The sequence below is a fragment of the Gnatocerus cornutus genome, chromosome 2 (assembly GCF_029298725.1).
Source record: "Gnatocerus cornutus isolate USDA-ARS CGAHR chromosome 2, icGnaCorn1.1, whole genome shotgun sequence".
Lineage (NCBI taxonomy): Eukaryota > Metazoa > Arthropoda > Insecta > Coleoptera > Tenebrionidae > Gnatocerus > Gnatocerus cornutus.
In genome coordinates this window covers 6,181,470-6,205,602 of record NC_142234.1, presented here as the reverse complement: position 1 = coordinate 6,205,602, position 24,133 = coordinate 6,181,470, and the positions used below count along the sequence as shown (strand labels likewise).

At 32.9% G+C, this 24,133-nt stretch overlaps 1 protein-coding gene across 8 annotated transcripts; it reads right to left on the bottom strand.

The window, feature by feature from the left end:
* Window positions 1–224: 224 nt before the first annotated feature.
* Window positions 225–23,689, bottom strand: LOC148178298 (parathyroid hormone/parathyroid hormone-related peptide receptor-like). 8 transcript variants are annotated; one of them, XM_088030905.1, is made up of 14 exons: window positions 7,411–7,470; window positions 6,448–6,553; window positions 6,206–6,383; window positions 4,306–4,627; window positions 2,414–2,520; window positions 2,218–2,367; window positions 1,909–2,169; window positions 1,697–1,862; window positions 1,519–1,649; window positions 1,244–1,474; window positions 1,055–1,197; window positions 886–1,004; window positions 636–778; window positions 225–581 (listed from the first exon to the last, which is right to left on the bottom strand). In XM_088030905.1, the coding sequence occupies exons 4-14, from the start codon at window positions 4,439–4,441 to the stop codon at window positions 477–479; spliced, it is 1,692 nt and encodes a 563-aa protein (XP_087887031.1). In that variant the 5' UTR covers window positions 4,442–4,627; window positions 6,206–6,383; window positions 6,448–6,553; window positions 7,411–7,470; the 3' UTR covers window positions 225–476. The 8 variants fall into 8 exon arrangements, with proteins under 8 accessions (XP_087887031.1, XP_087887032.1, XP_087887033.1 ...); XM_088030906.1 differs by lacking the exon at window positions 6,206–6,383; XM_088030907.1 differs by lacking the exons at window positions 6,206–6,383; window positions 6,448–6,553; window positions 7,411–7,470 and adding an exon at window positions 23,592–23,689.
* Window positions 23,690–24,133: the final 444 nt, after the last annotated feature.

Sequence of the window (24,133 nt, the reverse complement as noted above, 5' to 3'; positions counted from 1 at the left end):
AAGAAATAAAATTTCTAAATTGGATACTACGAGCCGAATTGAAATTTACATACATGCAACATTGGCCCTTCGGGCCGGATCGAAATTTCTATACATACAACTTCCGTAAACTTTGAGTTTTTTTCCTTACAGTAAATCTATTATGGTACTAGTTTAAAGTGTGACTTTGCGGATTAAACTTAAGTCCGCCAAAGTATCAGTTTGCGGATCGAGTATCAAAACAGTTATTTATTAAACATTTCAAAGTTCATTTATTTGAAAAAAGTAAAATTCTTACATGCAACAAATGAGGCGTCTTTGCAACATCACATTTAACATTTCATCAATAAAACAGTCTTATAAACAAAAATACTTTGAAAACAGTCACTAAAGAGGTCTAGAGCACTCTTGTGAGAGTGTTCCAAATAGGACATCGATGACGGACATCAAACATTTTGATTGACATCGACGAATATCACAAAAAATCTACTTTGTGCTTAAAAGTTGTTTTGTACCATCATCTTAACACTTTCTTCACTAACTTCTACTTCCGAATGTCGCTTTATAGAGGGATGTTCAATACAAAGTGTCGTCTCTGCGGTCTATAAATGAATAAACAATTTTATGACGAAGGGGAGAACTTCACAATAACTTACAGGTAGTGTTCCGGAAAAATTGAAAGCTTGGGAGTGGCGCTGCGTTTTTGAGTTTCTTCGTGACGGATTATGGCATATGTGGTCTTTGGTTTTATCACCTTGAAATGGAGTCAGCGTGTTAGTAGGATTTTTGACTAAATCTTCTGAAAATATTAAATTTAGCTTTACATGTTGAGCTAAACTGCAAGTAAAGCTCTCTAAAACTTGACTTTGTCGTAAATATCTAAAATCAATTTATGGCCTTACTGACCTGTTTTGAGTTTTGGAATGGAGTCCAGCCGGCACTTGCTGTTGCGGTGCAGAACCCCATTTGTGTAAAGAGAGCTACAAGACATAGTCGTGCATACTGATGACCTGCCCACAACTGATCTAAAACAACTCGTTTAATTTTTATTTCTCAAGTCCACATATCGAACAACCTCGAGAATCTCTTGCGGCAGGGAAAAAAATACTTCGAGTATTTGTTGTTGGCCAGGTAGAAAAGAAAGTGCTGAAAATGCGGCTGGATTTCCGATTTAACTTCGCCGTTGAGAAAGCAGTAGAGAATTGCCACGAAGAAGCCCTGAAAAACTATTTTAGCAAAAATACAAAAAGAATGTCAGTCGTACTTGAAAACTGCCAAAGAGTAAGTCGCAGAACAACCACACGATTTCTACAATTTTGTTTGTTTTAATCAGGTAGTACATAGATAGAAAGACAGCGTAGTGGACGCCGAAGAGTGGTACCAATACAAGAGTTGATTTTACCCATTTTTGGTACCTCCGTGAGTCTTCGTTGATGGGTGATCTTAGTTTGCTGTATAGGACGACGGAGATTCGCATGAAGAGACATAGATTGAGCTGAAATATCATGTTTATTGTTGTTAGTTGTTTTTGAGTCGTACCAGAATTGATATCATTGTTGGTATTCCGATAATCAAAAACACTTGGTAGTTTTCGTGGGTGGTCCAGCACAAATTGTCTTCTATAAGAAGGCGAGCGGTAACCCAAGAGCCAATGATCAGGAAAGGCAGACCTGGATTATCTGACTTAAGTTGTTACTTTTGTGACATTGTTACTTACCCCATCCCATGACGACATACCACTTGATGCTGTTACTGGAATCGGCAAACAAGGCACGGAAAATTAAATTATGTAAGTATAAGCCTTCCATCAATATCCAAGAGTAGTTGGCAGTAATGAAATACTGCCTCAAACTGGTAATAAATTTGCAAGTCCAGTTGTTAGTCTACGACAAATTTTCCAGAAGGTTGAAACACATCTCGATTACTTACTTCAGAGTTAACACTAAAATATAGAGAGCCATTTCGGTAGTTGAGATCTGATGGTAGACCTAATCCATCAATGAAGGTAGTTTGGATTACAATGAAGGTGAAAGCGCGGAAGATGAAGGACGCAAAAAGGTGCATGTGAAGAATGTTTCTGGCACAGTGGAGTTTCTTAATAAATAACATAATAGCAAAAGCTATAATCAGAGAAGCAAAAGATACAATATATCCAGTTTCTGATATCACCTGGACGACTGGTGCGTACTTCTACGACACAAAAAAATTATCTGGTTTTTGAGCACTAACAAATTTTACCTGCAGCACATCCGGAATGTTTGTTTTATTTAAATTCAAGAATATGGTAATTGTTTTATCGGGGTAGCACGCGGTGTAGTTGGTCCAAGAGATGTTGTTGTGAGTGTACCAAACACCATTTTCCATGCACAGTCGGGACGCGTTGTTTGACTGGAATTCAAATGTTAACTTTGTTTTTTATTAATGGATGGATTACCGGAAGGAAGCCAGTGACGTACGATGGACAGGTTTGAGAAGTTAAAACTCCAGCTGGTGTCGGGGGCCAACAGAGGATCGTGTCCCAGTAGGGAGGACACATGTAAGCTACAAAAAAAATTATTCGTCTTCAGGGTTCGAATATTTTTAACATGCTTATATCAAAGAAAATTTAAGATAATGAGTTTCCACAAAAATCCGCTAAAAATTGGGATACCATTTTTAGGCGTCTCAACGCCAAACTATTGGTGATAAACGAGTAGGTTCTAAAACAAGTCGAAAAATGTCCTATATTCTAGTATGAGTTTACAGTCAAATGTCAATTTATTTTGATGAGTTTTATTATTGATCCTAGAAAAAGTATAGTCTCCTAACTCGTTTGAAATGACTATTCTGCACTCGTGGGTTCGTAATCATCCACTTATGTAGAATATGGGCTATTCTGAATAATATATACTGTCCTATATTATAGCATCCAAGTTGTCACATAATAATAACCATCATTTTTAAACGATTTTTAGAGACTTCGTATTCCTTTGTGTCAGAATGAAAATTACTACAAAGAAGAATCAAATTTGTTCTACAATGATTCTTGAACATAAAATAACGTCATTCTAATGCAGCAGTTATTGTATAAACAAATTTTTGGGGTTGATTACAGAACTTTTTAATTTTTTAAGTATTTTTTTTAATATGTATAAAACGACGACATGAAAAAGTGCTAGAGAAAAACGTCCATAAAAGATTTAATTCGCTGCATTGAAGAACTCCAAGAAATTTACAAGTTTATTGTCATTAAAAAATCTAATTAGCAAATTCCTAGTTGATACTTACAAATGCTCACTAATTAGTAATTACGTCTTCAGAATTTTCCTCCATTGAGGAGATATAATGGTCTGCCCGAAATTATGATCAATCTTTGCAAACATCAAAAAGCTTGTAAATTAAATGCTAAAATCAATAATTCTGGTCAGAAGTGTTTTATGATTAGGAAGCGCAAATTGACGGTACGCCAATCGGAGCGTCCGAACCATGAGCCGCATTTTACACAATGTGTAAATATTTCCAAGTAAATTTCACTTCGATGTGAAACACTGTTATTGTCGGTAGTAATTTTAAAATGGTTTCACAACAATTTTACTTAAATGGTTACTCTCCTAAAATAAATGCTAAAGTGAGTTTTCGCACTATTGTCTTTTTATGTTGCACCATATTTGGTGTAGTCCAGCTATTTGAAATTCTGGAGATACGACTCTGGAATCTAATAAAAAGTAGACGATAAGTAAACAATTTTAATGTCCAAGGCGTTTATTTTAAAGTACGAGCATTCTGGATGAAAGGTACACATTCTGCATTATTCAAATTGGTCTTGGAGATTTAGTGGTGGAGTAATATCCATTTCCATTATGTCCTCTATGCAAGAGTAAACAACTCAGAGGCATATCATATTTCAGAATTTGGGGTACTATGTAAGGGGTTGGGATACAAATTTAAACTTGTTATTGCTAGATTGAATAATTAATTTTGTTTTTTGTTTTGTAAGGAATAAAATCATTGTTGACAATTGTTGTAAGAAAGGTAAGATTTATATTTCATTTCTTAATCCAATTATGATTTATATTTTTTAGGAGGAAAACTTTAAAATGGGTTCACAATCACACAAGCCAATAAAGTAAACAAGATAAAAAAGTAAAACTCTAAACATACATTCAAGCGATGGAGTCAAAAAACTATAATCTGCTCATTTTGAGAACTGGAACATTCATTTGTCACTTTTACAAGTGAGTTTGGTTTGTTTTAAAGTAAAAAAAAGGAAAACCACCACTACAATGTTCTATCCCTAGAGTTTTATTCTACCGTTAAATGTATTGAACTGATTTTGGATTCACTTACTTTTAGTGGATTCGTTGTAAATGGTCTGCGACGTCTGCAACACCTCTTGTCCATAAATATCGATGCAATTGTTATGAGCCAAATCGTTGGCTTTGTCTTGATCACTGAGTACCTTCTTGTAGTAGATATTCGTCATTTTTCCTTACTTTCAAAGTAGCTACGTCGAAAATTCCCTTAGTCCTTGACAACGATTCGAGACTCTTCAAATTCCATAATTAAAACTGAGGTGAACCGTAATCTTCAAACCACCTCGTTGTCAGCTCACCAACACTTCGAATTGACACTTTATTGACGATTAGTGTGTGTGATCGATATGGTGCGACTGCAAATAAAATCAAATTATGTAATTTGTGAGAACGATCTTGTGTTTATTATTTTAAGTTTTTCCTTTTCGAAGCAATGATTGTGGGAATGCTGGAAACTGTTTTATGTGTTTGGGTTTGTCCCGTCTAAAACCTAATATAAATTCAAATGTGTTGTACACACTTCTGGTTTATTATTCATACATAAATCGTTGAAGTCAGCGGGATCTGACGTCTTGAAAAAGACACTTCCACCACATTCACATTAAATATATTTTTTGAGTTGCGGTGAGATGTTTTCAAGGTGCGTTTGATGCGATTTATCTCTCGTAATGGACTTTTCAAATAGCTGTTCAAAGATTGATGACTGTAATCAAGGATCTGGTTTTTGCATTTTTAGTAATCAACTTGCGGTTGATTTACGGAAAAACCGCAGGTTGTTTGTGACAGTGTTATCTGTTTTTATTTGGTTGTTTTAAAATGTGTCGCAGTTGGTAAAATACCTACAAAAATGTTTTTATTGCGACTTTGAATTTTTCCGTCGTAATTTTTTTATTTACTTTAATTTTAAAACTGTAATAAATTATTATAGTGCGGAATGTTTTGGGTGTCACTCCGTACAGTGGAATGTGATGTGATTTTGAAAAAATAAGATTAAAATATACATTTTAATACATATACCTATACATATGTAATACATATACAAAATTGCCTATAGTATAAATAATAATTTGGTTATACTTCTCATAGTTTAATATGTGAGGTATTTCAAAATTTTTGTTATGAACTTAAAAATTAAGTTCATTAAATCATTAATTTATTTTTTAAAACGTACATAAATAACTATACAGGGTGTGTCACCACAATGACACCGCGTTTCTTTTTGTTTTTTTCAGTTTTCCTTAACAACATCCCAATTATTGGAACTTTAAAATACATCGTTAAGAAAATTATTAAATGAACTTTTCTATAGACTTTAGGAGTCGGCGAGAGAGTTACTTTTTTTCAAGGTATTTGAGAAAACTTATGAAAATTTCGAAAAACGAACGGCGAGTGGCTGCTCTGACAAATTTTGGCGTTTGTTCAATTTTTTTAAATAGTGTAAAAAATTTTTCTTGTTAAAAGCTGAAATGTAAATAAATTGTTTATTGTTTTTATGGCTCAAATGAATTTGATTTAGATTTTTAAAATTTAAAGGTACTGTTTTCGAGCTTTAAAAGTTTCAGCAGATTATCACATTACAGCGCGATAATACCAAGCGTTAAGCAAAAAATAACTGGTTTTGGAGGCCTAAGTCGCTAAATGAGGTTTTCCGGTCTATTTACATGCCTCTAAAAACGTTAAAAAAGCCCGGCCGATTAAAAAAGCGTTTTTTTTGGAACATGAATCTAAAAAAATTTTTTTCAAGCATTTCTCTGAATCCGGTTCTGATGAAGCAAAACTGACTTTAGATTCGGAACTAGAAAATCATTTCAGTTTAAAAATGACTTTTTATTTCTCCAGTACATGTTTCTTCCAAAATTTGTTGGCTCTTGTAACTTCAACTTTATATCAATTTTAGCTTTGTTAGTTTGAATGGAACATATTTATGTACATACCATACATTTTTCGATTCTGTGCTTCCGTTTTTTCATTGTAAATATTGTTTACAGAAACTGAAAGCCATAATAAGCTCTTTCACAACGATGTTTCTGTTTCTGATTTCATTTTCGTTCTCTTAGCTTATTCACAAGCCGGTTTTTCACAAACGTCCTAAAACGTTGTTTTGACAATTCCCTTCGTAAATATGAAACAAATGTTTAACTAGTTTGACTTCTTTTGTACCTCCAACTTACGTTACCTTCTTAAGTCCATTATATTCTCGATTCGCAATCGGATTTTCTGTTTCTGCGTAGTTTCTACCTTTCCATTTTCTGCTACTCTTTCAGCATTTAGCAAGTCTGAAACTAATTTAGTCTTTATCGACAATAAAATCATCAGGAAAAATAGAGAAGTGGTAATTTTGATGGGAGTTGTAACGACAAAATATTCCGGTTGGATAGCACTTAAGCGATAAATTTATCATCAAACGTTAAATATAAAACACTGGTGGGTCGTTAATTTCATTCGTTTACATTGCAAATCGAGATAAGTTCGTCAAAGTTGGAAAGGTTTTGCTGGGAAGTGTCAGTTTGTTGGAGGACTTGATGAAATTATTGGTTTTAATTTCTTCCTGTGTACTGCAATAGGATCAAGCTCATGTACATTAAGAGTTGCGGATATAAAAGACATGCAACTCTTGATTCTTTTCCTTTCAGAAGAGCAATTTTCAGAGTGCGAAATATATTTCAAACCAAATTTAGAATATTCCAGCTTCGAAGCGATGACCTAGATCGGTGCAATTTTCTAAATGATTAGGTTCAAAATGATTGCTCTAAACTGTGAATTATTTGCTTTGGTATGTTTCTGATCTGGTAATTTAGAAAGTAAAAACTCAGCCCGTTTCTGGGTTGTAATAATTTCATATTAACGGCGTTTGTAAGACGCCTACAAATAATTAAGATGATGGAGTTTTGTTCTGGAGTCGATACACTTTGAAGGAAATTAACTTAAAGTTCTGTCTGTAGAAGCACCCCATTAAAAATAATTACAGGGCAAACACGACCTTGATTATTAGGATTACTAGATCAACAAGTAGCTTATTATATAGAAAACAAGCAATTAACTAATTGCCATTTATGTCACAGCTAAGACGAGAAATTAATATAATAAAAAGCCACCACCTACGAAGGGTTTTTGACGGGGGTGTTTATTACAAACGTACCTTTCTAATGTACACCCTGCACGACAACACACACACCACTGATCAGTTTTATGGGTTATGGTCGATCAATTAATACCAATAGCTCTCGAGATAATCTTTGAGTTTATCTTTGATAAGAAGAATTTTTAAGTGCTAAGTCAAGTCAGTTTAAACGGGAAATGTAAAATCTATACAATTTTGTTTGTTTTTTCCAGTCTCTGTAATCTCAGGATTACTGTAACAGACGTATCACAGTACATTAATCTGGTTGTTTTTCAATTATAGGGTGCTGTAGATTTTTCTATTTATTCCAACTGATATCCAGTGTTTAATAGTTCAAAGATAAATCATACGTTATCGCGAACAGGCCGGCGTCGATATATCACTAGCAGGCACACACCCTCTGGACCGATATCTGTATAATAATTTTGTGTTGGTGGAAGACCCTATGTGACCATTCTAGTCTCGACGAAAATTGGCTTTAAAATAACTTTTTAAAATCGCTGTCAACTTTAGACAGTGGTGAGATTTCTTGCTGTTTTTTATTTTTGCGATTGATGAAATTTTGAAAGGTTATTTTCCGGTTGATAAAACAATAAGGTGATGTCATCGTCTTGTTTTTCAATTGTACGATAAAATGTAAGTTATTGAACGTGGAAATAATAATTACTAGATACTTGATCTAAATGAGAACTTCTGTATTTTACAGTGAAATTGCAGTGGAAGCACCGAAGAGAAGAACAATGATTCTAACAATGGTTTGGCTTATTCTGAATATACTTTTTATTACACAATAATTTAGTAGATTTTCTAGAATCTTAGAATTGGAAATATTATTTATTATTTTTTATTTTATGTCAATGACAATATTTACATTGGATAAATATCAAGTGATCAAACCGATTGAAACCGAGTCATTTATGAAAGTAGTCGATCAGCTAATGGCACCCTCAAATGTGGTATCTAACTTGGTTCTAACTTTGAGCTTTGCATTCGTCTTGCTCCCAGAGTTTGGTTTGTGGCTGTACATTAAGGATTTCTTCAGATTTTGCCGCAGTTGGTAATTTTATATTTTGTAGTTTTTTTACCTCAACTTAAAGGTATTACAAAAAAACTACAAATGGATTTAGTAAGAGTTTTTAGTATTCGTTCTCAAAAAATCCAATAAAATGTGCATATGCAGGCTGCAGGTGAGGCATGTTTTTGAAATATTAGAACATATTTTATTAAAATCTGATGTAAGTAAATCATTTCTTATAACAAATATGGAAAGGACAGTTTCAGCTTATTTTCTTTAATTTTACTGTACATACGACCCTATAAATATTTGAAAATAGAGTTTATCAATTTATTAGTGCTGTTAGTCTTTTGTCAATCTCAAGTGGTCTTGTACCGATTTTAATACTCCTTAAAAATATTCTAAAAAACGTTTAATTCCATTCTGTATGCAGAACTGTAGAATTTCTACTTGCTTGTGCTGAGTTTTGAAATATTTATAATAAAGGTGTTTATGTTGCATTGTGATTAATTAACTTTATTTTAAAATATTTCTAAAAAGCTTTTAAAAGCAAATTAAACTTTGTGGTAGCACATCTGGTTTTAAAGTGTAATTAATGCAAGACAATATAATTCTACAAAAATTGAAAAAGGAGATTGATATATTTATTCGTTAGCGAATAAAATTGAAGAATTTTTTTCCGGATTTTTGATCAAATTAGTTTCTAACATAATTTTGTTATTTATTAAAATTTGTCGCTGTTAAATCGAATCGAGGGATCTCATTTTTTCTATTTTCAAAAAAAAACGTGCTAAAAAAATAAGTTTTCAAAATACCGTTACAAAAAGCTACGTAATCAATGATCAATTTCATGGTCTAATAGTGTGGATTAAAGTAAAACATAGGATTAAGAAGGCACAGTTGAAATAATTTAAATAAAAATATAGTCTTATCATACATATTATACATTAGTAGTAAAAGTGATCGGCTTTCATTGTCTTGTTACTTTCTCTACATTCATTTTCTACAAATGATGCAATCTTGCAACAAAAAACAAACCGTTTTTATAGCTTTTTAGCTTAGTTTTTATAGCAAACTAGTTTTTATATCACAAAATGTGGTCGCAGTCCAAAACTAAGTTTGCGGTCTACCAACTACATATTCGTGTGTTGTATTTCTGCAATTGGTCTTAAGTTTAGAATAACAGTTTAGACAGAATAAACCACTGTCTAGTGCACGAACGCAATGTCTTTGTCCATTAATTTAAGATACGCCCGTTTGTGCTAGTTCTGTAGAGCAATTTTTGAGATAATAAGTCTGGATAAGAAAATGATTTTCATTTGGGAAATTTCATTTTAGATAAGAGTTCTTCAAAAATGCAATCACACTACTTACAACCCAATTTCGACGGCTTAAGTCGTTAAGTTGCCAAGTCCATTTTGATTTTTTAACGGAGATCGAGAAATATTTACTTTTTGACATATTTGTTATCAAATCTAAATTTCGAAAATTAGGGGACTGAAAATAGAATGTTTTATAATTCTGAAACGATAATACCATAAAGGAATCCAACGTTAAACCTTTTTGATTTCCTTTTTGTAAAACTGCAAACGGATTTTATTCAAAAATGGACTTAACTTAAGCCGACGATTTATGAAAATATGACCTCTTTTTTTAACAGTGATAATATGTTTACGTATCTTTTTTCATAGTTCCTAAGTAAACGGAAACAATGTCCTTTTGCACACATGTAGCTAAAGTTTATACCTTTAGTTTGAAGGCTGCACACATCAAATCGGATCATGTAAACACAATTTATGTGGTGCTGAAGACATATGGCGGCATAAGGGACGTAATTTCACTCATAATGTGATAAATAAGCTCTAAACAATAAGCAATATGTGTTCTAAATTAATAAATGTGCAGTATAAAATTGTTAGGGGTCTAAATGGTCTTTGAAGAGTCAAAATAAAACTATTTTTGCTTAGTCGTTAGGTGCAACCCAAGTAAAATTAATCAAATAGGAGCAATGAAAAGTAAGTTTTTACTAATTCCTGAGCTCCTGAAATTTGATCTAAAATTTAAATAAATGTAGCATGCCAAATTTTAAAACTTTTGAGTTTATTTTTTCGACATTTTATTTTACGGAGAATTTAACTCAACATGGATTCGACCAACCAGAGACATTTTTTTTTTAAATAAACCAATCACAACATTTTTTTTTCACGAGTGAAATTTTCAGTGACAATTTTTACAACGGTTGTACTGGGGCTGAGTTCTAGTTACATTTTTTTTTATCTTCACTTTTAGTTAGTTTTGACAGTTCAGATCGTTCAGATCTAAAGATTTATGATTGACTCCATGAAAAAACCCATAAGATTTTGCCATTAGGAGTGAGTCAACATCATCTTAAAGGGTTGTTGTTGGACTAGAAACAAAAATGTGTAGCTAAATTTTTTAGTTCTGTAAGTTAAATTTTTTGATTTTTTTTGCAGATATTTTGAAGTTTTGACATTTAAAAAAAATAGTTTTTATTTGGAATTAGCACAAAAAGATTAATTAGAAACGCTACCTCATTTTGTGTAATTATATCGAGTATTAAACCGCAATGGAAAAGTTAGGCTTTAGCATCGCGTAACTTTTGTCGGCATTGTCCGATCTGATGTGTTCAGCCCTCAAATTAAAGGTAGAGACTTTGCCTACGTATGTGCAAAAGGGCATTTGCGTATTTAAAAAGTGCAAGGTTGTAGCTAATTTTATCCTTTACCGCTGAGACTATCAGAAGTAGCTTCTGGAAGCGTATTCGAAACTAGGTAGGTAACATTCTTTTTTCATAAAAGCATTAAAATGCTACACATATTACGACTATGTTACTGTTCTTTTAAATAAAATTACGGTCTCTATTATTATGCAAAATTAATGGATTGTAGTTTACTGATGTTCCCACAATACAATGAACGTGTCATCATTAATTTGCGTTTTACTCAACTTTTTATTTTTTCTTTCGGTTATTTTTACATTGTACGCTGTCCACATTGAAGTAAGATAGATAATCGGTGATATGGCAATCTTGTCAGTTTTTGAAGAGAAATTTTAATTATTGGAACACTTGTTCTGAGTTTATTTAGAAAATGTGATTAGATTGAAATGACACTTGTAAAACAGATTTGTGGAGTCTGAATATTAAAAAAAAATGATAATTGAACGCTACTAGGAGAACTTTATTGAACCAAGACTTCAATGGTGTCAATTAATTGATGCCCACACATAGTTTAGCAATTAAGTCACGAGCTGAAATTAACAACAATTATCCAACGACGCCATGTTTATAGAGTAATGGAGAGTTGAGAGACAAAGCCATCTAATTTGGCCGATTTGTCGTGTTTGAATTGCACTAGTTCATTACAGACGAGATTACACTAAATCTCGAGGGATATATGTATTGCTGTGTACTCGCACGGTCATAGATGTTGACAATCACGTGAATTCAAATGTACTCAAACCGAGAGTCTTTTTGTGTTGCGAAATTATCTAAAAATACAACACTTAGGAGATTTTATCGAAAGAATAGACTGGTTATTTTTATTAGTTTGGGGAAATCAAGAGGATTTCGGGTTTATCTAGATCGTTATCGGTGAAGCCGATCGGGGGAGATCCCACTTGGTGGCTTGGTAGTGGAGGAATAAAGGAGCAATTTGTGCAACAAGTGGAGGAGAATAGAGATTTTCTTTAAGGAAACAACGCAGTTGAACTGAGCAATATCACCTGTTTGTTGTTGCTACCTACATTATTGGCGCAGATATTAATAGGAAAAATAAAGAAAAAAACTCTTTTTGGCAAATGCGCATGTGAAGGGATGAAAGATGCTACAGATTCTAATAAAACCCGCGAAATGTACACCTAATAAATACAGAGTTAAGTTTTAATCATTAAAAAGCAATAAGTTCATGTAGTTTATGGTTCTTCGAGTTAAAGTATGAGTGAGGGAGCACGAGCAGTGGAAATCTTCCAGAGCGAATAGGAGGGAGAATAAAGTACAACTCGAGAACGCAATAACAAAATTAGCGGAGATTGAAGTCAAAAGAGTACAATTGAAAGTAACCACACGAGAAAGAAATCAGTTGTATCAAATTATGAATCAAAATTCCAAATAAAAACATTCAGAAAATGAACAGTTCTTTTAATTTTTCGCAAAAGTTGAAAAAAAAAATACTGGAAGAAGGGAAAAATATGGAAGAAATTATACATTAATTCTGAGAAAGGTTAAATAAATCACCATTTTATTTTTTCTCTATTTTTTGAATTGCTGCTTTGACTGCACAACAGCTAGACAGACAGAAACTTATGCTAAGAAAATTGCCCAATTAAGCTGAATATTTTCCTCAAAGATGTGCAGTTAATTAGACTGGAAAACATTCCTGTTTTGTGTTGCTGTTTAATGTTTTCTTCAGCTCTTTCAGTGATCAAATAAATTAAATGTAATAAAATAGTTTTGCTTCTGCCATGTTTCCTCCAAAACAGTTTTATCGCTACCGGATTTGAGTATTTCTAAAATTTCATGCACTAACCAACTCCAGACTGAACTTTGTTTTTGCGAACAACTTGAACAAAACAAACCTTAATAGCTCTAGGTGATAATAGCAACTCTCCTTGTGTGAAATTTCAACTTTTTACTGTGTCATCGACATTGTTAACACACACTTGTTCTAATTACGTTTATCAAAATTTTTAAGATTGGAAATAAATTGATGACTTTTATCTCTGTGAAAAAAGTTTTTTCTTTGCGTTCTTAATAATTGTCATTAGTAAATTTCTATAACAATCGAACGGCTTTCCTAGTTTTGTTCTCGATTGTGTTATTCTTGAAATGAGGTTATTTGTGTTCGCTGATGTAGCTTGCACCAAAATGTTCATTACATTAACACCACAATTACAGAGTATTGATCCTATTCTCTTGCTTGTTTTACAAATTCTATGTATTTTGATCAAGTTTTAACCAGATTAATAAGTAATCTCTTTTCTCGTAATTAACGAAATGCGGTAAAAACATTAAAATGGAAGAAGATAAAGCGCCATAAACAAGAGATCCTTCACAAAAAACGATCACTGAAGAAACATTTTAAAAAGTATCAGAAACAAACCGCGCAACATTAACCATAACAAATAAAGATAGCAAAAGTAGACTATTCAACTTTATGTTTTCTTAAAAATGACAGTTTTGATAGATATCTGTGACAAATTTTTACTTGCTATTGTTGTTAGGAAACATTTTTAGAATTTCCAGCAGTCTTTAAAGGTGGGGATCCAGTGTTTCTATTTACTTTTCGATAAGACTGTGGTCTTCGTAAACATTTTTAGATTTTTTGCTTTACTGACGGCTTAGAAGCTGCATATAAATTTTATCGGTAGAATTCTCTAACCACCTTACTTAATTCAAGGTGTTAATTCCATTGACTTTATAATCAAAAAGGAGGCGGAAATTATGAAAGTAAAAATCTTACTGATAATCTTACTGATAACTTTTATTCTTGTCGGTACTATAATTTTTATTTTTTATAAAAGACAGCATCAGCCTGAGTTTCACTATTAGGTACTTAATATTTGATAACATTTAGATAAGAAAATAGTCTATGAATTCTGTTTGTGAAGTTATTGCTACACTTTAGTGCATTTCTGACAGCTTTCTGAATTTTTAGGATTGAGTTATGTTTCTTGGAGTTTGTTAAATGACTTCGAACTTCATAATAAATCTTTTATTGAGCGTGCAAAATGTCGACGAAGAAAAGGTTTTATGTCAGTACAGAATCCGAACGTAGTTTTACACATAAATTGGTAAATTTACGACAAGTACGTAACGTTTTATAACATTTGTAATAGAGAGATTCAGCAAAATTTAATTTAACTTTAACTTAATTTCACAGTTGCAACAGTTGCGAACAAAGTCATGAAAATTTCTGGTGCATTCGTCAAATTATATTAAAGTTAAATTAAACTAAAATTCAATATACCAGATACTAATATAAATCAAAATAAATTTGAATAGCAAAGTCTGTATTATTTTGACTTAATTGATACTTACTTTATTATTTTGTAGAGAAAGAACAAGTGGACTTAAAAATCTCATACATAATTAAATATATCTATTTGCTCAGATGTTCATAAACGGTAATGCAATCGGGTAGATGAGTAAATATTTGGTGCATTCGATCGACAAATACCAACTCTGAACAGGTACAATGCGGTGTTTAAACATCCTTTTGTTTGTTTAATAAAAGTAGTCAGCAGGAGATAAAATAATGTTTGTGTTGGTTTGACTGTTAATTGAATCAGAATATTTCCCCCAACAGGTGTTGCCTAAGAGTCCACTTATCTGTTTCCCTTGCTACAAAGTGTCTATTTTCAGCACTGAATTAAAATGATCAAAGCTTCAACTCTGAGCATTCAGAAAATTAATTTGTCGTGACAATATTTCGGAGCTTTTGCTTGACAAGTTGACGTTTGAAATCCTCTCCAAGAAATAATCTCTTTTGGCTGTAAAGTCTGTTTTGTGAAATGTTTTTGTAGTAAACATCGCATTCATACCTACGTTCTTTCTCGTATGTTTGTCAAGAAAGAAAGTATAAAAATAGTAGAACCCGCAGTTCTTTAATTCATCCTTCACGTTGGAAATTAGCTTGACGTTGCTCGTTCAGATCGCTCCAGGTGAACTATATATTGACACTCAATATATTTTTTATTGCTTTCCCGTTCCGTATTAGTAAAGTTTCTTCTAATTCAAAAAATTAATTAGACGTCAAGTTATCGGTTTAAATAAACTACTCTTATTTTATTTCGATGTTTGTTTACTTGAAATAGGTTAGTAATCAGCGCGTTCAATTAGGGGTTGATGACATTATCTCGGACCAATAAACAAGGTGTAAAAAACCTAATCGATACATTTGTTCATCGTTTTAATTAAAACATTCGACCAATGAAAAAAATAGAGATTTTAATATGGATGTAATAGAAGGACAAGCAACAAAAAACTGTATATTACTCTGTTCAGACTCGTTCTTAAAGTTTTGGTCGAAATTCCTAGTAATCGGTTTTTAGCAAGTTGCTTAACATCCTCAATTACAAAGCTTAGTGTGGTCCTCTTTTTGTTAACTACCCTCGGAGGCATCATTTCACGATTTTCCTTCGATTGCTGAAAGACCACAAAGGGAGAGATGCCGACGTATGTTAAGTCAGGGTTTATATTTCCGGCAAATAATTTTTACGAGTTCTGTTTGAAAATGGGTACTGGAAATAATACTGAATTAAGTAGATCGGATTGAGAGACAGAAGCAACACTTAAACTGCTTCTTTTCGTTGTTATTGTTATGTCTGTCTTCAGTCTCGACTCGCAATATTGTCCCAAATTTAAAAAAAAATGTTGTACTCTGTTTTTTTCTTTAGCAGCTAACCACATTTCCCGAAAAAAATTATCCTTAATCTCCCTATTATCTTCACTTTCTCCAGTCCATAATAGCCCCCATAAAACAATATTGGCATTTCAATTATATTCGGATTCCGCAGTAAATAAGGCGATAAACCCGCCCCCGTTTGAGCAAAACAAGACGGTTTTCTCGAGGAAGTCCAAATTGGTCCCACTTTTGGTTTAATTCCTACATTACAGGAGCATTTATGCAGATGAACGTCCCAATTTCCTCAACCGCAACACAACAACTTAATAAACCCTTGCGACCTTATTGTCCCAAAGCAAACAATTAGAAGAGACGAATGTCCCGTAAAAGCATTTATGATCTTACAAATAACCGCGGTTGATGTCCAAAATTTACGACGACGAGAACGGGTGCCTAAAACGACATAAAACGAATCGATCTACTCTGGAATGGAGTTCAACAGTTGAAATCTTGTGGAAGGGGTGCTCCAATATCAAGGAAATTAATAATTTTGAGTGGCAGACATGGTAGTATTAAACAAAAGTAATAAAGTCGAGTAACATAAAACTTGTTTTGGAAAGCACGTCTATCACGTATTTGCAAAATGTTGATTTAGGGAAAAGGAAAACATAGTTATTGTTGGAAACTGTCCGAAACTGGGAACGTGATTTAAGCTCGGCTTTTTGTAATTTACATCATGGCGAGTTTCTGTTGATTAGTAGTTGTAATTAGTTCCGTCTAAAATTTATTGTGTAATCCAGAAAAAGCTTGATTAGTGACACAAGTGCCCGTTAATAAAGTGTCAAACCGGTGACAAATCGCATATCACGAATCAATCGATTTTGTTAGCTCGTAAATGTACTACTCGATGTCAGACCATTACGTTTTTTACCTGTATCCTCTTATATTCAGTACTAAAACAAACTCTGGTTAATTATATTCGCCGCCGATATTTATGATAATGCGGCCTTTACATAAAACTGTACCGTTAATAGAATTTACCACGAAATAAATTCTTGGCGAATTTCGACACAGACCATAAAACGCCCCACTAAAGCTTCCAGCTTCTGTCACATTTAGATTAAAGCTCGAATAAATTCGATAATTACATTTAATATAGTTACGCATCGATTTTCCAAGAAGAATTCGTGCTTGAGAATCCATCCACACAATCAAATCTGTCTTATGAAATGCGTGAAACCAATCACGTACTTCATTAAGGTTTCGCTACTGATTTTGACAAAACCGACGTGAAATTATGTTTTAATTTTGTAATGCAAACCGTAATCTATTCACATTGATGGAAACTGAGTAATTAATGAAGTTTTAGATGGAACTTTGTGAATAGCAAACGGGATTCCGATTGGTAATTTTAAAGTTACCGGAATTTGAAATTCAGATTTTTAGGAGCTGGTGAAATTAATTTTGCTCATACATGGACGTCGGGACGCCTTGTAAACAGAGAGGTTCTTGACTTTGGAGTCATTGAGCATGAGCATGGTGCATTAACTTTATAACTTTCATTTTTATTCGATACTATTAAGAAGACAGAGGTAAGGCGAGACTAAAAGATTTTTAATTAGAATTTACCTCATTTCAGCACGTTTCTGAATTAAGTTGGTGAAGAGTTGAGATAAAGATATGTTTATCTATTTCAGTTTCATGATTTGTGAGCTTTTTCTTGAGGTTTTAAGTGTGCTCTCACATAAAGGTCACTTTTCTAAAGGAAATCAGAGTGACAAAAATAAAAACGGACATTTACAAAGGCTGTTAAAAATGGTGGAGGCGCCGGTATAAATATCCACTTTTTATGGGTGACTTAAAGATTGTTATTATTTTGCTGTTGATTTGTCAGTTAAGTTGTCAGAACTAGCATTAACTTTGAATTTTTATTCTCAAAAAGAATCTAAATGAGCACGCTGCAATTTCCAGGTCGTCATCCATTAACACACTTTTCTATTGAAATCCGAATTTACGACGTTGAATTCATCAGGAAATTTGAATGTCGTTACTCTCTCCTTTACACATTACCAAATCTTCTTAGTTCTAAATGTATTGATTCGCAGCGTCGCTTTCACAAAATTTCTATGTTCGCACAAACAAGAAAGAAAGAACCCGAAACACCTTTTTCTTATTTTGAAGGACTTTATTTCGTAACAAAACATGTTTTGAAGTTTCAAGGGCGACACTAGCAAATTAAAAAGGAAGCTTCCCTGTGATCGTGTCTTCCACCAAACATGTAATAAAAATTTCACCTTTGGTTGTTAGCTCCAAATGACTTTAATTAAAGATGGATGAAACCTAAGACGTGACTGATTTGAGATACGAGCAGAGAATGTGTGTAATGCATAATAAAATTTTGTGAGAAGAATATACAAAACTCTTCTTGTAAAATTGCCGGGGTGATTTGACTTCCCGGAACTTGCGGTGATTAATTACTGTTGGTGTGCGATTAATTTAGAGCGTCACATGTCTGAAGGAAAGAATTTTATTGTGCTGCTTGTAATTAGTTGCGGCCATGTGTACAAACTAAAAGAATGTAATAAGAGTATCAAGTTTTGTGATAATTAATTAATTTCTTGTAGAGATGTGTCTTTTTTCACTTTGTTCTTATTTCTATTGTTGTGTTGTTTCGGAGTAGATTTCGATTGTAATACTTAAAGTTAGCGTTACCTAATCTTCGCCATCAAACAACACTTAACCGTCTTTTCGCATGGCTAAAATTAACGTGTCTTAACCAGATCTTCTCTTGATTACGGTACATGCAAATTGATGCGGATTTACTTAAGCAATGGCTCGAAGCCAGAAGCCGCAACCCAATTTGTGAAATATCCGTTCATCGATTAAAAAATGCGCTCTTCTGAAATAATTAGCTTTAGGTATGGTGCGGCATATGCAATTAAGATCTAAACTTAATTAGTCAGCGTCTAATTAAATTTAACAGGTAGAAGGTAGCGGTGTACCTACTTAGTTTCTAACTAGGCATTAGAAGTGCGTAATTAGTAGAAAACCCAAATGTTTTCTTCAATTTAAAGGGTCGATGTATTATTCAAAAGGTTTGCCCTACGTGTTTTAGTGTATCTTTATAATTAAGGATTGTGTTGATTTTGGGTTTCATTAAAATTACCTACTGCGAGTAGTTTTATGGAGATTTTTATTTTACGTGTTTGTAAATGGTGGAGGCGCCGGGTTTATGCAGAGAATTTATATTACGGAAATTGAAAAAGTAAAGTTTGCTTGAAACTTAGTTTTAAGTTTTTTTTAATTTAACACGTTGAAGACATCAGCCAAAGTTGAATTTTACTTTTTGTGTAAATCAAATGAAGAATTGACCCAGAAAAGTTTAAATAAAACTTAATAAAGTGTCTAAGCTTGTTATGTTATATTTGCATGTAAACTTTCCATGTTTATTTTTTATTTAACTTGCAATGAAAAATGCAATGAAGTGGGAAAAGAAGCATACTATGGAAACGGGGACAATTATTGTCCAAAAAAAAACGTTCTGAATGGCCAAAAGATGAAGATGCAAACAACTGTTAACTCTACATTTTAAATAATTCATTGCATAATCGTTGTTAGAAAATTAATAATTTACTGAAAGTCGGTATGATTGTTGCTCGAAGGATTTTTAAAATTCAGATCAATCACAACGACCTGAATGTTAATGCAATTGCTCAAACTTATCTTGCTGATAACATTTATTTTGATCCTGGTTTTGCTAATCAAGCAATTAGAAAAAAATCGGAATGTGACTATGGTGTTTTTGGTTTAATTAGGGCCATTGAAAATATAATGACGAATAAAATATAATTATTAGCATTATGATACAATTACAATTTTTTTAAATTCTATACATAAAAAACCTTATTCATGCGTAGGACATAACCGTGTAATCTGAAGTTGAAAATTTTACAGAGTTCGAGAAATTAAAAAGATACAAATGTTTAAACTTGTAAAAAGGTAAAAGCGCAGCTTTTAATTAATAGCAAATAGATTAAAAGAAAATGCTCACCTAATTTAAGGCAGTTTTAGAATTACCGATCAAACAGTGAAATTATTTTAAAATTTTAAATTATGTTCCACGAATCGCATAATAAAATCGCAAAACTATGAAATCAACCAAGTTTAAAACTAGATATTTCATTAATAGTGTAATTAAAGTTGGTCTTAGTAAAATTTTAGCCAATGTGAAAATACAGAAGTTTTCTTTATGAAGTCGGAAACTTTATGTCTTTACAAATTGATTATGAATTAAATATTAGGAAAAGCTCTTTCATTTAACACTCTCCCGGAAGTCTGCTTCTAGTTGCAACTAGCCTTGCAATTACAAGAGTAATAAGCATATCATGCAAATGTCTCATCATTAAAAATGCTTGTTGTAAAGTTTCGTGTTCAAAGTCCTTTTATTTTAGCTTTTACGGTATAAAACGTCAAATGCGAAATCTGTGCAAAATAGTTATTTACTACGGACGAGCGGCTATATCCGGGTCTCCGGAAAGTGGCACATCACCTTGAAAGGGGGTAATTGGGTAATTCTCCAAAGTACAAAAAAAATGTTAAAAAAAATTTTACACTTTTTGTTTTTGTAGTAGGACCGAAATTAAATTAGGAAAATGGCAACATTGCTGAACGGATCCCTCAATAATTTAAATTTTCAGTATTCAAAGCCATAGTAACCTTGCTGTTGTAGTGTTGGCGGTAGTCAGGTCGGCTAATGAACGAGTAATGTAACTATGTTTTTTTGCGTACGATGCCACACTGATCGACATTGATAATTCAAAAGTCGTGTTAACAGTTTTCAGCCATTTTTCACAAGATTTCTCCGATTTATTTGCACCATGCCTTTGCGTAAAAGGTTTTTTAGGTAACAAATTTATTAGAAGGTGAAATGATTGCACAGAAATCGCTAATTTTGACATTAAACTTTTACTTTTTAATCCATCATATCTCGAAAAATTGAAGACATGATTTTTTTTAACATTTTTCCGGTGATCTATGGCATTGTTCGATGATACAGTATTACGGTGGTGCGCGGTTTTCCGGACAGCCTGTATGTGAGCAAGCTTTCGCTACCTTTCGTTATGAGCAATTCGAGACAGTTCTGTACACTGCTATTTCTATGTTTTAATTTTTTTACTACTAGTTTGAGAACATGTTATTATGTCGCCTGCTTTCTTACTGTGAAATTAAATTTTTTCCTTACAAATAGATAATGAAAAGCGTAGTTTGGAATGTCTATATTAAGCTAAATGTTTAGTCATGTATTTCTCAAAATGTTGTTTTATTGGTTTTCGGTTAGAAATTTTAATTCAACAATTGCAAATAGCGATCACTTACATGAAATCTACATTAAACACTGAAAATGTAAACTTAAATCATCTGTAGCATAAGTTAAAAAGTATAGTCAAAAATGTAAATATGTACCTATATTGATAAACCGTTTTTTAATTTCTCTCGATCTTTTGGATCTCGGGAAATAATAACGCTACTATTTACACTTTGCCGTTCTAGAAAGAATATAATGCTTCTCATTGGTAAAACGCTAAATGACATTTTTGATGACAGCAATATAAAAACTAATTTAACATAAGTACATGAATTTCATTTCAGTAGTCCGGGATTTACGTGTAACGATTAAATTAGAAAATATAAAGCTTTGAATTATTCTGTTGCAATAATTGCAGAATTGTTATAACGCCGGCACTATCATAAATATTATATCCATTGTGAGCAATGTAAATTTACAGTGCTGGAATATTAGCAATGTTTTTGGTTGGATTGCTGTTGTTTCCACATGTCAACAAACCCACTCCCTTTATTAAAAGGATTTAACGAAAAGCGAGCGCAGGACGAATTTTCACATTCACTGTGTACTTTATAGCAAAAATTGCAGGCGAGTCATGGTTATGATTCTAAAGTGCACGAAATCCTTTCATTGTAAATTTGATACACGATCGAGGTTTATTAAGGAGAGTGGCGGCGAGCAAAAAGTGGCGAATAATGGCGTGCTGATGCCCTCAAATGACTTTGAAATTTCACCGACACGTTTTCGGACAATTAAAAATAGTTACAGGGGAGTTGCATGTCGAGAATGGTGATTAATGAAAAGATAAGATAAGAAGTTTTTTATATCATTTAGACCAAAAGCCAACGAAATGTGTATTTTTACCAAAAGATTAGATTTATTTTTGTCTCGATAAAACGTGATATTTGTACCTAGCAGTAGGAAGTAAATTACAGTTAATTTCTCGAAAACATTATTGTTCAAAAAGTAAATAATTATTTATGTTTGAAATTTAATATTGAAGTAATTACATCTCCCATGCAACTGTGCTAATTTTATGCAAATTTCCTAGTCCTGTTAAAGTAATTTGACTAAATGCATCTATCTCGGACGCTTGTAATTTACTTACAACTATTTTTCTTCAAATGCAATAAATGTTGATCAAGCGCTTTACAGGATGATGAAAGCGCAAATTAAAGTTTACGAGATATACATGTTTGCAGTACATTTTTTGTTATTTTTCTAGATAAATTATCCTGAAATGCATGAGAGCTGCTACATTTGTTCAGCAGTTTACAACAGGAAAAGAGAATAGCGTACAAAATATAATCAAGAGGAGGATTTAAAACAGAATTATAATAGGGCTCATCATTGAACAAAAAATGAGAGAATGAGAAAAAATACACCAATTCTATGTTTAAAGGCGCAAAATTTGTAAAAAACTCTTTCATGTTTGTGTAACGGGAGCTGGGAAAATTTAATTTGAAACGAAAAAGTATTTGACAAGGTTACTGGTGTTGCGGCACTGAGATGCAACTAGTAATGAATTTATTTCCTTTGAAAACTTTTCTCCAAGCTGATATTTTCCGATAATGTTATAACGATATAAAAATATATGCATTTCCAATAATGGGATTTTAAATACGTTTCATGTAATTTTAGAATGAACCCTGCAAACTTAATATCTTCGCCATTATCGCAATTAATTAATAAACTAGATTCCACCAAAGTTTAGCTCTTAGAAATAAACTTGATAATATTCGGGGCTTGTTTTCCATTACTGGAGCTCCTTCAAAATTGTTAAGTAAAAATAACAATTTACAGAGTGTAAACGGATCATTTCTAATTATCGTAAAAATAGTAATAAATGTTTTACTCTTGTTTATTGTTGTTAATTGTAATAATTTCAGAGGAAAAATAGTTACGTTTTGTTGCTAGGAAAGGTCATCAGCTTTTTGTAAAGTACACAAGATTAACTGCAGTTTTTGGATAATTTTTCACACATCATATTTTAGTTCTCTCTATAACAGACTGTCCAAATATTTTGAAGTGATTATGCGATTATTAAATTACTTAATGAGCCAGGTGCAAAGTCTGAAAGTGAGTTCTCTTTCATACTTTAAAATTAGCTTGGATCATCGCTGAATTAGAGCGCGAATTACAATGAAATTTAAAATGGTGATAACAACGCTGTCAGGAAAAAAACGATCTATTAACTGTCTGAACTTGAGTCAATTACCCTCCGACTGCTCTTTTTCGTTTCACAACTAGAAGCTATTACGGCACAATTACAACCAAATAATCTTTTAGCGCATCGCTCGTGTACTCTTCCGTAAACTTGAAAAACAGATTCTAGTTTTGAAAACAATTTATTTCAAGAGCAATTTCAGCCGTCACTTCTACCATTTGTTTGTGAGGTATTGGACAAGAAAAACACAATTTGTTCAAAGTCAACGATTCCAGTAAATTTGGACGACACTGAAACAGCAACACCTACCTGTTTCTTCTGAAAAAAATTTCGAGCAGACTTTGAAACTTTGTCGGTGGTGGTTAGGAGGCGGCGAGAGCGGCCGGCGTTGGGACGCTTACGCGACGTACTGTGATGATAAAATTGGCGTTGCGACGAAGATGTGCGCTCGTGCGCCACACGACAGCGGTCTTACCGAATTTTTTTCGATAAAGATGGTGGTGTGGGTGCTATCTAATTAAAATGCATACACGTGAGGTGTGAGCATGCTGGAATTTTTACCTCTTTCCAGATTTCATTGGGCATTTGAATGAAAATTGAACTTGGATTCTTGGACCGTTTCAAACAATGGAAATTCTCTAAAGTGGAGTTGAATAGATAGAATGTCAGCGAAAATTTAATAATACATAACACGACAGCAGACGACGCTGCTGGGGGTGAAATATGTTTTTCAATTTATAACAAGGTCTTTTTTTGGGAAATCGACGTGGTCTTCTCTGTGACAGGTGATTTTTTTCGGAAGAAATTGAGCGGGATTACACATGTGAAGAGAATTGGGTCAGCGTGAGTGA